We start from the raw sequence: 13,747 nt of genomic DNA on the forward strand, positions 1-13,747 counted from the left end.
ATTGGTGTTAGGAATGTTGGTCGGTGGGGTTATGTGCTGCACTTGTGAGATGTGGGAAATCCCTGATGCTTCCAGTGTCTCAGACGACTACATCTGCAGGAAGTGCACCCGATTGCAACTCTTCACAGACCACGTGGATAGGTTGGAGCAGCAGTTGGATGCACTTAGGAAAGCGTCACAGACAGGAGTTTTAGTGATGTGGTGACACCCAAGGTGCAGGCAGATAGATGGGTGACTGCTAGAAGTGACAGGCAGTCAATGCAGGAATCCCCTGTGGTTGTCCCCCTCTCTAATGCGTATACCATTTTGGATACTGCTGGGAATAACAGCAGCAGCAGCCAGAACAGTGGCACCACGGCTGGCTCTGTTGTTAAGCAGGGAGGGACAAAGAGCACTAGAGCAATAGTTATAGGGGACTCCGTGGACGCAAAAGAGACTCCAGGATATTATGTTGCCTCCCTGGTGCGAAGGTCCAGGATGTCTCCGAACGTGTAGAAAGCATTCTGAAGGTAGAGGGTGAACAGCCAGAGGTCGTGGTACATAGATGACTTTAAGATGCTTCTTAAGAGGCCCTGCTCTCTCCCTTGTTACTCTTTTGCCCTTTATGTATTTGTACAAGTTCTTTGGATTCTCCTTTGTCTTATCTCCCAAGGCAATCTCATGTCCTCTTTTTGCCCTCCAGATTTCTCTCTTAACTCTATTCTCACAGCCTCTATACTCTTCAAGGGTCCCACTTGATCCCAGCTGCCTGTGCATGTCATGTGTTTCCTCCTCCTTTTTGACCGGGTCCTCAATATCCTGAGTCATCCAGCCTTCTACCAGCCTTGCCCTTCACTCTGAAAGGAATGTGCTTAGTCTGAACCCTAGTTAACGCACTTTTGAAAGGCTCCCACTTACCAGATGTCCCTATGCCTGCCAACAGACTCCCCCAATCAACTTTTAAAAGTAGCTGTCTAATAGTGGGGACTATTTCGGGGCCTATGGTACTATTCTAATAGTGGGCGGCACGGTAGCTCAGTGGTTAGCACTGCTGCTTCACAGCTCCAAGGTCCCGGGTTCGATTCCCGGCTCGGGTCACTGTCTGTGTGGAGTTTGCACATTCTCCTCGTGTCTGCGTGGGTTTCCTCCGGGTGCTCTGGTTTCCTCCCACAGTCCAAAGATGTGCGGGTTAGGTTGATTGGCCAGGTTAAAAAAATTGCCCCTTAGAGTCCTGGGATGCGTAGGTTAGAGGGATTAGTGGGTAAAATATGTGGGGGTAGGGCCTGGGTGGGATTGTGGTCGGTGCAGACTCGATGGGCCGAATGGCCTCCTTCTGTACTGTAGGGTTTCTATGATTTCTATGATCATCAAAATTGGCCTTTCCCCAATTTAGAATTTTAACATTTGGGCCAGACCTTTCATTCTCCATAGCTGTCTTAAAACTAATGGAATTATGGTCACGCGTCCCCAAGTGATCCCTCACTAACACTTCTGTCACCTGCCCTTCCTTATTTCCCAAGAGGAGGTCAAGTTTTGTTCCTCTCTAGCTGGGCCATCCACATATTGAATGAGAAATTCCTCCTGAACACACTCAACAAATTTCTCTCTATCCAAGCCCTTAATACTATGGCTGTCCCAGTCAATGTTGGGAAAGTTAAAGCCCCCTACTATTACCACCCTATATTTCTTGGAGCTATCTCAAATCTCCTTACATGTTTGCTCCTCAATTTCCCATTGACTATTTCGGGGCCTATGGTACTATTCTAAAAAGTGCTCTTTCCCTTCTTATTTCTGAGTTCTACCCATATAGACTCAGTGGGTGAACCCTTGGATATATCCCTTCTCAGCACTGCCATGATGTTTTCCCCAATCAAAAGTGCAACTCCCCCTCCTCTCTTACCTCCTGTTCTATCTTTCCTATAGAATCTGTACCCTGGAACATTGAGCTGCCAGTCATGACCCTCCTTTAGCCATGTTTCAGTAATAGCTATAATATCCCAGTCCCATGTACCCACCCATGCTCTGAGTTCATCTGCTTTCCCGTCAGGCCTCTTGCATTGAAATAAATGCAATTTAATCGAGACTTCCCCTGCTCTCTGCCCTACTTTTTCAGACCATCTGTCCGGTCATGTTTTGTGCACTATCCCTGTGTTTTATTTCTCTTAGCCTTTCTGGGCCCATTCACGGAGTTCTACACAGTCTCTTTGCTTTGTACTGTGGCTCTTTTTGATTTTTGCCTTTGGTTTCTCTGCCTTTCACTTTTCTCCTTCCTGCCTTTTGGTTCAGTCCCCACTTTATTTGACTCTAACTTCCTACATCAGTTCCCACCCCAGTGCCACATTAGTTTAAACCTTCCCCAACAGCACCAGCAAACACTCCCCGTAGGACACTGGTTCTAGTCCTGCCCAGGTGCAGACCATCCGATCTGTATTGGCCCCACCTCCCCCAGAACCGGTTCCAATGTCCCAGGAATTTGAATCCCTCTCTGTTGCACCATCTCTCAAGCCGCGCATTCATCTTAGCTATCCTGACATTCCTACTCTGAGGTGCACACGTAACTGGTAGCAATCCTGAGATTACTATCTTTGAGGTTCTACTTTTTAGTTTAACTCCTAACTCCCTAAATTCCGCTTGTAGGACCTCATCCCGTTATTTACCTATATGATTGATGCCTGTATGCACCACGACAGCTGGCTGTTCACCCTCCCCATCCAGAATGTCCTGCAGCCGCGCCGAGACATCCTCGACTCTTGCACCAGGGAGGCAACATACCATCCTGGAGTCTTGTTTGCATCTGCAGAAACACCTGTCTATTCCCCTTACAATTGAGTCCCCTATCATTATAGCTTGGCCACTCTTTTTTCTGCCCTCCTCTGCAGCAGAACCAGCCACGCTGCCATGAACCTGGCTGCTGCCATCTCCCCTAACAGTATCCAAAACAGTACATACCAAGTGCCACTGCATGGTACGGACCAAGCGTCACTACAGATCGAGTGCCGCGGTATGGACCAGATCATGCGTCACTGTATGGACTGAAGTCACTGTACCATCCGAGGGCCACGGTATGGACCGTGTGCCACTGTGCCGTCCGAGCGCCACGGTATGGACCGTGTGCCACTGTGCCGTCCGAGCGCCATGGTATGGACCGAGTGCCGTGGTACGGATCGTGCGTCACTTAAGTCGCTGTACCATCCGAGCACTGCGATATGGACTGAGGCCTGGTGTACGGACCAACGGCCGCGGTATGGAATGAGCGCCACAATGCGGAACAAGTGCTTTGTTACGGACTGAGCCCTGCGGTACAGACCGAGCCCTGAGGTTTGGACCGAGCGCCAGTGTACGGAGTGAGCACCGGTGAATGGCGTGAGCACTGTGGTACGGATCGAGCGGTGTGGTATGGAGCAAACACCACGGTACCGAGTGAACGCCGCACTACGGACCAAGCGTTGGTGCACGGAACGAGCGCTTTGGTATGGACCGAGCCCTCTGGTGCGGAGTGAGCGCTGGTCAACAGAGCGAGCGCCGCGTGCGGACTGAGCGGCAGTGTATGGAGCGAGCGCCACAATACAGACAGAGCACCGGTGAACGGCGCAATCGCTGTGGTACGGACCGAGTGATGCAGTATGGAGCAAACACCATAGTATGGAGCGAGCGCAGTGGTACGGACCAAGCGCTGCGGCGCAGACTGAGTGCCGAGGTGTGGACTGCTACAAAGTGTAATTATAGATTGGTGTTTGTAAAATGCTAGGGAGAAAGCATTGCTTTAAAAGGTCCCTTTAAAAGGTGAAGCTTTTTCTGTGCTTAGAGAGTTAAAAAAAAATGCAAGTACATAGGAAACCCGAAACTGAAATATTTGTATAGGAAGGCCAAGCAGCAGAGTTTCAGGCATTTAAATTATTTGAATTCAGCCAATCAATTTAAATTAAGCACCTAGATACCAAGAACCTGTTAAATTTAAATTTGATGGTTTTGGCAACCGAGGACCAATCATATTGTGGGGGATATTGAGATGTCATCATAGGTATAAAAGAAGGGAAGAGAGTGGGACAAAAATAGAGAGCATCTGCCAGAGTAAGAAATCTTACTTCAACTCGAGGGAGAGATAGAATTGCTCACTCTCACAGCCTCATTCATGCCTCAAGAGAAAGCACCATCTCAATAGAAAAGGTACCAAAGGAGAAAAAAGTTCCACACAGAAGACTGAATAGAAAACACCCGGAATGTTCCAAAAGACGCTATAATTTAGAGAGTGACTAAAATTCTACTTTTTTGTTAATAAGTGGGAATTGTATTTATCTGAACAGCATTGCATTAGAATTATGTGTTATTCAGTTTGTTAATTGTTTAGTTAACTTGTTCACTGTTAGTTAGATAAATAAATTGTTACTTGTTGACTTTAGAAAGAGTGTCGGAGTTATTTTGATTTAGCCACTAAAAGTTGCTGAAGTGGCGATTGTGTACGGAGGTCCGTAACCCAGCACTCGGTCCGAGTACTGCGGCGCTTGGTCCCGATTTCACACTCACTTTTATAGATTATGAAGCAAGGTACTCCACTTTGAATGTTTAGATGTTAGTTCTCAGAGGGGGGGATACAGCTCTGCTTTAGAACAGGACCAAGCACTGCAGTCGGGACAGCGGTGGGTACGGACCGAGTGATGCGGTACAGACCGAGTGATGCGGTACAGACCGAGTGATGCGGTACAGACCGAGTGATGCGGTACAGACCGAGTGATGCGGTACGGACCGAGTGATGCGGTACGGACCGAGTGATGCGGTACGGACCGAGCGATGCGGTACGGACCGAGCGATGCGGTACGGACCGAGCGATGCGGTACGGACCGAGTGATGCGGTACGGACCGAGTGATGCGGTACGGACCGAGTGATGCGGTACGGACCGAGTGATGCGGTACGGACCGAGTGATGCGGTCCGGACCGAGCGATGCGGTCCGGACCGAGCGATGCGGTCCGGACCGAGCGATGCGGTCCGGACCGAGCGATGCGGTCCGGACCGAGCGATGCGGTCCGGACCGAGTGATGCGGTCCGGACCGAGCGATGCGGTACAGACCGAGCGATGCGGTACAGACCGAGCGATGCGGTACAGACCGAGCGATGCAGTACGGACCAAGCGCTGCGGTACGGACCGAGTGATGCGGTACGGACCGAGTGATGCGGTACGGACCGAGTGATGCGGTCCGGACCGAGTGATGCAGTACAGACCGAGTGATGCGGTACGGACCAAGCGCTGCGGTACAGACCGAGATCGGCGGTGTGGACCGAGATCGGCGGTGTGGACCGAGATCGGCGGTGTGGACCGAGATCGGCGGTGTGGACCGAGATCGGCGGTGCGGACCGAGATCGGCGGTGCGGACCGAGATCGGCGGTGCGGACTGAAATCTGTGTTATGGACCATGCACTGCTGTATGGACCAGGATCTGCAGCCGGGGCTGTGGGAGGGAATGAGCCTGCTGCACTACTATGAAGATATCAGCTCCTTGGCTGTTACCTTCCTCTGATGCAATTTATGGAAAAACAATTATTTTTTTCTTTATTCGTTGGGTGTGTTGTGAATTTAGTGTTTGTGGTGAAGTTAGTGTTTGTAAAATTATTTAAAAATTGTAAAAATGTTCAGAGCAGAAAGTATTTCTTGGTTCCGTTAAAAAAAAATGATGCTTTTAAAAGAGATACAGCTGCAAAATCCAAGTACACAGAGCATAGAGTGAAACAACGTATCAGGCAAGAACAGCAGGATTGCCTTGGTGACAGACTTCAGGCATTTGAATCAGAACATGTTTTTTGAATTTTAACAAAGAACAAACAAAGAACAGTACAGCACAGGAAACAGGCCCTTCAGCCCTCCAAGCCGCTCATTGGTCCAACTAGACCATTCGTTTGTATCCCTCCATTCCCAGGCTGCTCATGTGACTATCCAGGTAAGCCTTAAACGATGCCAGCGTGTCTGCCTCCACCACCCTACTTGGCAGCGCATTCCAGGCCCCCACCACTCTCTGTGTAAAAAACGTCCCTCTGATATCTGAGTTATACCTCGCCCCTCTCACCTTGAGCCCGTGACCCCTCATGATCGTCACCTCCGACCTGGGAAAAAGCTTCCCACTGTTCACCCTATCTATACCCTTCATAATTTTGTACACCTCTATTAGGTCTCCCCTCATTCTCTGTCTTTCCAGGGAGAACAAGCCCAGTTTATCCAATCTCTCCTCATAACTAAGACCCTCCATACCAGGCAACATCCTGGTAAACCTTCTCTGCACTCTCTCTAAAGCCTCCACGTCCTTCTGGTAGTGCGGCGACCAGAACTGGACGCAGTACTCCAAATGTGGCCTAACCAGCGTTCTATACAGCCTCAACATCAGACTCCAACTTTTATACTCTATACCCCGTCCTATAAAGGCAAGCATACTATATGCCTTCTTCACCACCTTCTCCACCTGTGCTGCCACCTTCAAGGATTTGTGGACTGGCACACCTAGGTCCCTCTGTGTTTCTATACTCTTGATGGCTCTGCCATTTATTGTATAACTCCCCCCTACATTAGTTCTTCCAAAATGCATGACTTTGCATTTATCTGGATTAAATTCCATCTGCCATTTCTCCGCCCAATTTTCCAGCCTATCTATATCCTGCTGTATTGTCCAACAATGTTCATCGCTGTCCGCAAGTCCAGCCATTTTCGTGTCATCCGCAAACTTGCTGATAATACCAGCTACACTTTCTTCCAAATCATTTATATATATCACAAATAGCAGAGGTCCCAGTACAGAGCCCTGCGGAACACCACTGGTCACAGACCTCCGGCCGGAAAAAGACCCTTCGACTGCTACCCTCTGTCTCCTGTGGCCAAGCCAGTTTTCTACCCATCTACCCACCTCTCCTTGTATTCCATGAGCCTTAACCTTCTTAACCAACCTGCCATGAGGGACTTTGTCAAGTGCCTTACTGAAATCCATATAGACGACATCCACGGCCCTTCCTTCGTCAACCGTTTTTGTCACTTCCTCAAAAAACTCCTCCAAATTTGTAAGGCATGACCTCCCCCTTACAAAACCATGCTGTCTGTCACTAATGAGATTGTTCCGTTCTAAATGCGCACACATCCTGTCTCTAAGAATCCTCTCCAACAACTTCCCTACCACGGACGTCAATCTCACTGGCCTATAATTTCCTGGGTTATCCCTGCTACCCTTCTTAAACAACGGGACCACATTCGCTATCCTCCAATCCTCAGGGACCTCACCCGTGTCCAAAGAAGCGACAAAGATTTCCGTCAGAGGCCCAGCAATTACATCTTTTGTCTCCCTGAGCAGTCGAGGATAGATGCCATCAGGCCCTGGGGATTTGTCAGTTTTAATGTTACCTAAAAAATCTAACACTTCCTCTCTTGTAATGGAGATTCTCTCTAACGGGTCAACACCTCCCTCTGAGACACTCCCAGTCAACAAGTCCCTCCCCTTTGTGAATACCGATGCAAAGTATTCATTTCGGATCTCCACTATTCCCTTGGGTTCTAAGCATAATTCCCCTCCTTTGTCCCTGAGAGGTCCGACTTTTTCCCTGACAACTCTTTTGTTCCTAACATATGAATAAAATGCCTTAGGATTCTCCTTAATCCTGTCTGCCAAGAACATTTCATGACCTCGTTTTGCCCTTCTAACTCCCCGTTTGAGTTCTTTCCTACTTTCTCTGTATTCTTCCAGAGCTCCATCTGTTTTCAGTTGCCTGGACCTAACCTCTCTTTTCTTTTTGATCAGATCCTCAATTTCCCTGGTTATCCACGGCTCTCGAATTCTACCTTTCCTCTCCTTCCTTTTTACAGGCACATGCCTGTCCTGCAGCCTTATCAACTGTTCCTTGAAAGACTCCCACATGCCAGACGTGGACTTACCCCCGAACAGCCTCTCCCAATCAACGGCCACCAATTCCTGCCTAATCCGGCTATAGTTAGCCTTCCCCCAATTTAGCACCCTACCCTTAGGACAACACTCGTCCTTGTCCATTACTATCCTAAAGTTAACAGAGTTGTGGTCACTATTTGCCACACGTTCCCCTACCGAAACTTTGACGACCTGACGGCTCATTTCCTAGAACCAATCAATTTGAAATGGACATTTAGAACCATAGAACATTACAACACAGAAACAGGCCTTTTGGCCCTTCTTGGCTGTGCCAAACCATTTTTCTGCCTCGTCCCACTGACCTGCACCTGGACCATATCCCTCCACACCCCTCTCATCCATGAACCCGTCCAAGTTTTTCTTAAACGTTAAAAGTGAGCCCGCATTCACCACCTCATCTGGCAGCTCATTCCACACTCCCACCACTCTCTGTGTGAAGAAGCCCCCCCTTTAAACTTTTCTCCCCTCACCCTTAACCCATGTCCTCTAGTTTTTTTCTCCCCTAGCCTCAGTGGGAAAAGCCTGCTTGCATTCACTCTACCTATACCCATCATAATTTTATACACCTCTATCAAATCTCCCCTCAATCTTCTGTGCTCCAGGGAATAAAGTCCGAACCTATTCAACCTTTCTCTGTAACTCAGTTTGTCAAGTCCCGGCAACATCCTTGTAAACTTCTCTGCACTCTTTCAACCGTATTAACATCCGTCCTGTAATTAGGTGACCAAAACTGCACACAATACTCCAAATTTGGCCTCACCAATGTCTTATACAACCTCACCATAACATTCCAACTCCTATACTCAATTTATAAAGGCCAATGTACCAAAAGCACTCTTTATGACTCTATCTCCCTGTGACGCCACTTTTAGGGAATTATGTATCTGTATTCCCAGATCCCTCTATTCTACTGCACTCTTCAGTGTCCTACCATTTACCTTGTATGTTCTACCTTGGTTTGTCCTTCCAAAGTGCAATACCTCACACTTGTTTGCATTAAACTCCATCTGCCATTTTTCAGCCCATTTTTCTAGTTGGTCCAAATCCCTCTGCAAGCTTTGAAAACCTTCCTCACTGTCCACTACACCTCCAATCTTTGTATCATCAGCAAATTTGCTGACCCAATTTACCACATTATCATCCAGATCATTGATATAGATGACAAACAACAATGGACCCAGCACTGATCCCTGTGGCACACCACTAGTTGTGACCTCCACTCAGAGAAGCAATCCTCCACTACCACCCTCTGGCTTCTTCCATTGAGCCAATGTCTAATGCAATTTACTACCTATCCATGTATACCTAGCGACTGAACCTTCCTGGCTAACCTCCCATGAGTAGCACCTTCCTATCAGATTTGAATTTGATGTTTTGGTAACTTATAGACCAATCCTATTGTGGGGATTTTGGTATGTCATCAGGGGTATAAAACACGGGTGCAGGGGCACAAATGGTAGAGGACCACCTGTCTCTGCCAGAGTAACAGCTTAGTTCAGCTCTCAGAGAGAGAGACTTTCTGCATCTCTCCTCACTGCATTTATGTCTTATAAGAAAGCCTCATCGCAATTGCAAAGAAACCAACAAAAGATAGCAAAGAAGACAGAATATTCCGCAAGGCGACAAACCTGATTGAAATTTGAGAGTGACTAAGAATTTTTTTTGTTAGTAAGTGGGAATTGTATTTATATAAACAGCGTTCCACTAGAATAGTGTTTATTTGGTTTGTTAATAGTTTAATTAATCTGTTTACTCTTAGTTGGATAAATAAAGTGTTTCTTGTTGCTTTTTCAGAGAGGGTCTCGGAATTATTTTGGTTGAATTACTAAAAGTCGCTGAAGTGCAAGTATTATCCCTTCTCACACACTAACAGATTATGAAGGGAGGTACTTCTCTTCCAGTGGTTGAGCGTTAATTCTCAGAGAGGCGGTCAACCTCCCCCTTCATAACAAGTGTTGGGTGGAGTTTAGTTGATGTGGGGAAGTTAGATTTCTTGTTATTCTGGAGTTTAGTTGATGTGTTGGATGTTGCTGGCCTGGCCTGCATTTATTCCATTTGCTGGGATATTTAAGAGGACAGTTAAAAGTCAACCACATTGCAGTAGAACTGGAGTCAGTGCTGCCTCACAGCACCAGGGACACAGATTCGATTCCCGGCTTGGGTCACTGCCTGTGCGGAGTTTGCATGTTCTCCCATGTCTGTGTGGGTTTTCTCCGGGTGCTCTGGTTTCCTCCCACAGTCCAAAGGTGTGCGGGTTAGGTGAATTGGCCATGCTGAATTGCCCCTTAGTGTCATGGGGATTAGAAGGGTAAATATGTGGGGTTGTGAGGATCGGGCCCTGGCAGGATTGTTGTCAGTGCAGGCTCGATGGGCCGAATGGCCTCCTGCACTAGGGCTTCTGTGAAATGGGAGTCACATGTAAGCCAGACCAGGTAAGGGTGGCGGATTTCCTTCCCTAAAGGGACATTAGTGTACTACATGGTTTTTTTATTATAATCGGTAATAGTTTGAGACAAGCTTTCAAATCCAGGTTATGAATTGAATTTAAATTCCACCTACCCTGGTGAGATTTGAACCCATATTCCCAGAGCCTGGGTCTCTGGATTGCTGGTCCGATGACACCGCTATTGTTAATTATGTGAGTTTGCTGTGCATGCATTGACTGCAACTTTTCCTTCCTTACAACACTTCAGAAAGCATTTAATTAGCCATAGAGTGCTTGAAGATATCACTCCATTGATAAATAAATGTAAGTTTTTTTTCTGTTTTACTCATTTCCAGGGAGAGTATTTACAGATTATTGCCTCAGACCACACCACAGAACATTAGCAAGAACTTCAACCTGTACAGCATTGACCCTGTCACTCGTTATCCCAAGGTCAATATCCATGTTCTGGATCAAAATCAGGTCAGTGATTAACTCGCTGCTCAGCACAAAAGAATACACAACTTCCCAAACTCATGTCACCTCCAGCGAAACAAGAAACCAAACTCTGCAACCTGAACTAAATTCTAGACTACCAGGAAATCCAAATCCCCAGCCTCATCTAAACTCCAGAGCAGAAAACCCAACTCCCCAAATTCAGTTAAACTCCAGAACAACAGGAAGCCTACCAAAGACTCTAGAACAAAGCAAGTCACAAGTCCCAATCAAAACCAAACTCCAGAACAGGAAATCCAAATCCCCCAACCTAACCTAACCTCCAGAGCAACAGGAAATCTAACTCCCCAACATCAACTAAACTCCAGAACAACAGGAAATCTAACTCCCCAACATCAACTGAACTCCAGAACACCAGGAAATCTAACTCCCCTTCAACTAAACTCCAGAACAGGAAATCTAACTCCCCAACATCAACTAAACTCCAGAGCAACAGGAAATCTAACTCCCCAACATCAACTGAACTCCAGAACACCAGGAAATCTAACTCCCCTTCAACTAAACTCCAGAACAACAGGAAATCTAACTCCCCAACATCAGCTAAACTCCAGAGCAACAGGAAATCTAACTCCCCAACATCAACTAAACTCCAGAACAACAGGAAATCTAACTCCCCTTCAACTAAACTCCAGAACAACAGGAAATCTAACTCCCCAACATCAACTAAACTCCAGAGCAACAGGAAATCTAACTCCCCAACATCAACTAAACTCCAGAACAACCGGAAATCTAACTCCCCTTCAACTAAACTCCAGAACAACAAGAGATTAACTCCACAACGTCAACTAAACTCCAGAACAACAGGAAATCCAACTCCCCAACATCAACTGAACTCCAGAACACCAGGAAATCTAACTCCCCTTCAACTAAACTCCAGAACAACAGGAAATCTAACTCCCCAACATCAACTAAACTCCAGAACAACAGGAAATCTAACTCCCCAACATCAACTAAACTCCAGAACAACAGGGAATCTAACTCCCCAACATCAACTAAACTCCAGAACAACAGGAAATCTAACTCCCCTTCAACTAAACTCCAGAACAACAGGAAATCTAACTCCCCAACATCAACTGAACTCCAGAACACCAGGAAATCTAACTCCCCTTCAACTAAACTCCAGAACAACAGGAAATCTAACTCCCCAACATCAACTAAACTCCAGAGCAACAGGAAATCTAACTCCCCAACATCAACTAAACTCCAGAACAACAGGAAATCTAACTCCCCTTCAACTAAACTCCAGAACAACAGGAAATCTAACTCCACAACATCAACTATACTCCAGAACAACAGGAAATCTAACTCCCCAACATTAACTAAACTCCAGAGCAACAGGAAATCTAACTCCACAACATCAACTAAACTCCAGAGCAACAGGAAATCTAACTCCACAACATCAACTAAACTCCAGAGCAACAGGAAATCTAACTCCCCAACATCAACTAAACTCTAGAACAACAGGAAATCTAACTCCCCAACAGCAACTAAACTCCCGAATAACAGGAAATCTAACTCCCCTTCACCTAAACTCCAGAACAACAGGAAATCTAACTCCACAACATCAACTAAACTCCCGAATAACAGGAAGTCTAACTCCCCTTCACCTAAACTCCAGAACAACAGGAAATCTAACTCCCCAACATTAACTAAACTCCAGAACACCAGGAAATCTAACTCCCCTTCAACTAAACTCCAGAATAACAGGAAATCTAACTCCACAACATCAACTAAACTCCAGAGCAACAGGAAATCTAACTCCCCAACATCAACTGAACTCCAGAACACCAGGAAATCTAACTCCCCTTCAACTAAACTCCAGAACAACAGGAAATCTAACTCCCCAACATCAACCAAACTTCAGAGCAACAGGAAATCTAACTCCACAACGTCAACTAAACTCCAGAACAACAGGAAATCTAACTCCCCAACATCAACTAAACTCCAGAACAACAGGAAATCTAACTCCCCTTCAACTAAACTCCAGAACAACAAGAAATTAACTCCACAACGTCAACTAAACTCCAGAGCAACAGGAAATCTAACTCCCCAACATCAACTAAACTCCAGAACAACAGGAAATCTAACTCCCCTTCAACTAAACTCCAGAACAACAAGAAATTAACTCCACAACGTCAACTAAACTCCAGAACAACAGAAAATCCAACTCCCCAACATCAACTGAACTCCAGAACACCAGGAAATCTAACTCCCCTTCAACTAAACTCCAGAACAACAGGAAATCTAACTCCCCAACATCAACTAAACTCCAGAACACCAGGAAATCTAACTCCCCTTCAACTAAACTCCAGAATAACAGGAAATCTAACTCCACAACATCAACTAAACTCCAGAGCAACAGGAAATCTAACTCCCCAACATCAACTGAACTCCAGAACACCAGGAAATCTAACTCCCCTTCAACTAAACTCCAGAACAACAGGAAATCTAACTCCCCAACATCAACCAAACTTCAGAGCAACAGGAAATCTAACTCCACAACGTCAACTAAACTCCAGAACAACAGGAAATCTAACTCCCCAACATCAACTAAACTCCAGAACAACAGGAAATCTAACTCCCCTTCAACTAAACTCCAGAACAACAAGAAATTAACTCCACAACCTCAACTAAACTCCAGAGCAACAGGAAATCTAACTCCCCAACATCAACTAAACTCCAGAACAACAGGAAATCTAACTCCCCTTCAACTAAACTCCAGAACAACAAGAAATTAACTCCACAACGTCAACTAAACTCCAGAACAACAGAAAATCCAACTCCCCAACATCAACTGAACTCCAGAACACCAGGAAATCTAACTCCCCTTCAACTAAACTCCAGAACAACAGGAAATCTAACTCCCCAACATCAACTAAACTCCAGAACAACAGGAAATCTAACTCCCCAACATC

At 46.3% G+C, this 13,747-nt stretch overlaps 1 protein-coding gene across 9 annotated transcripts in view; it reads left to right on the forward strand.

Moving 5' to 3' along the window:
- Positions 1-13,747, forward strand: part of LOC144498728 (protein-methionine sulfoxide oxidase mical3a-like) — a 702,250-nt gene that overhangs the window by 233,955 nt on the left and 454,548 nt on the right. For all 9 annotated transcript variants that reach the window (XR_013498748.1, XM_078220302.1, XM_078220301.1 and 6 more), the window contains one exon: positions 10,673-10,799. Coding sequence is in view for 8 of the 9 variants with exons in the window: in XM_078220302.1 (XP_078076428.1) it covers positions 10,673-10,799 (127 nt within the window). In the remaining variant the exon portion in view is untranslated. The remainder of the gene's footprint in view (positions 1-10,672; positions 10,800-13,747) is intronic.

Source organism: Mustelus asterias, chromosome 9 (assembly GCF_964213995.1).
Source record: "Mustelus asterias chromosome 9, sMusAst1.hap1.1, whole genome shotgun sequence".
Classification (NCBI taxonomy): domain Eukaryota; kingdom Metazoa; phylum Chordata; class Chondrichthyes; order Carcharhiniformes; family Triakidae; genus Mustelus; species Mustelus asterias.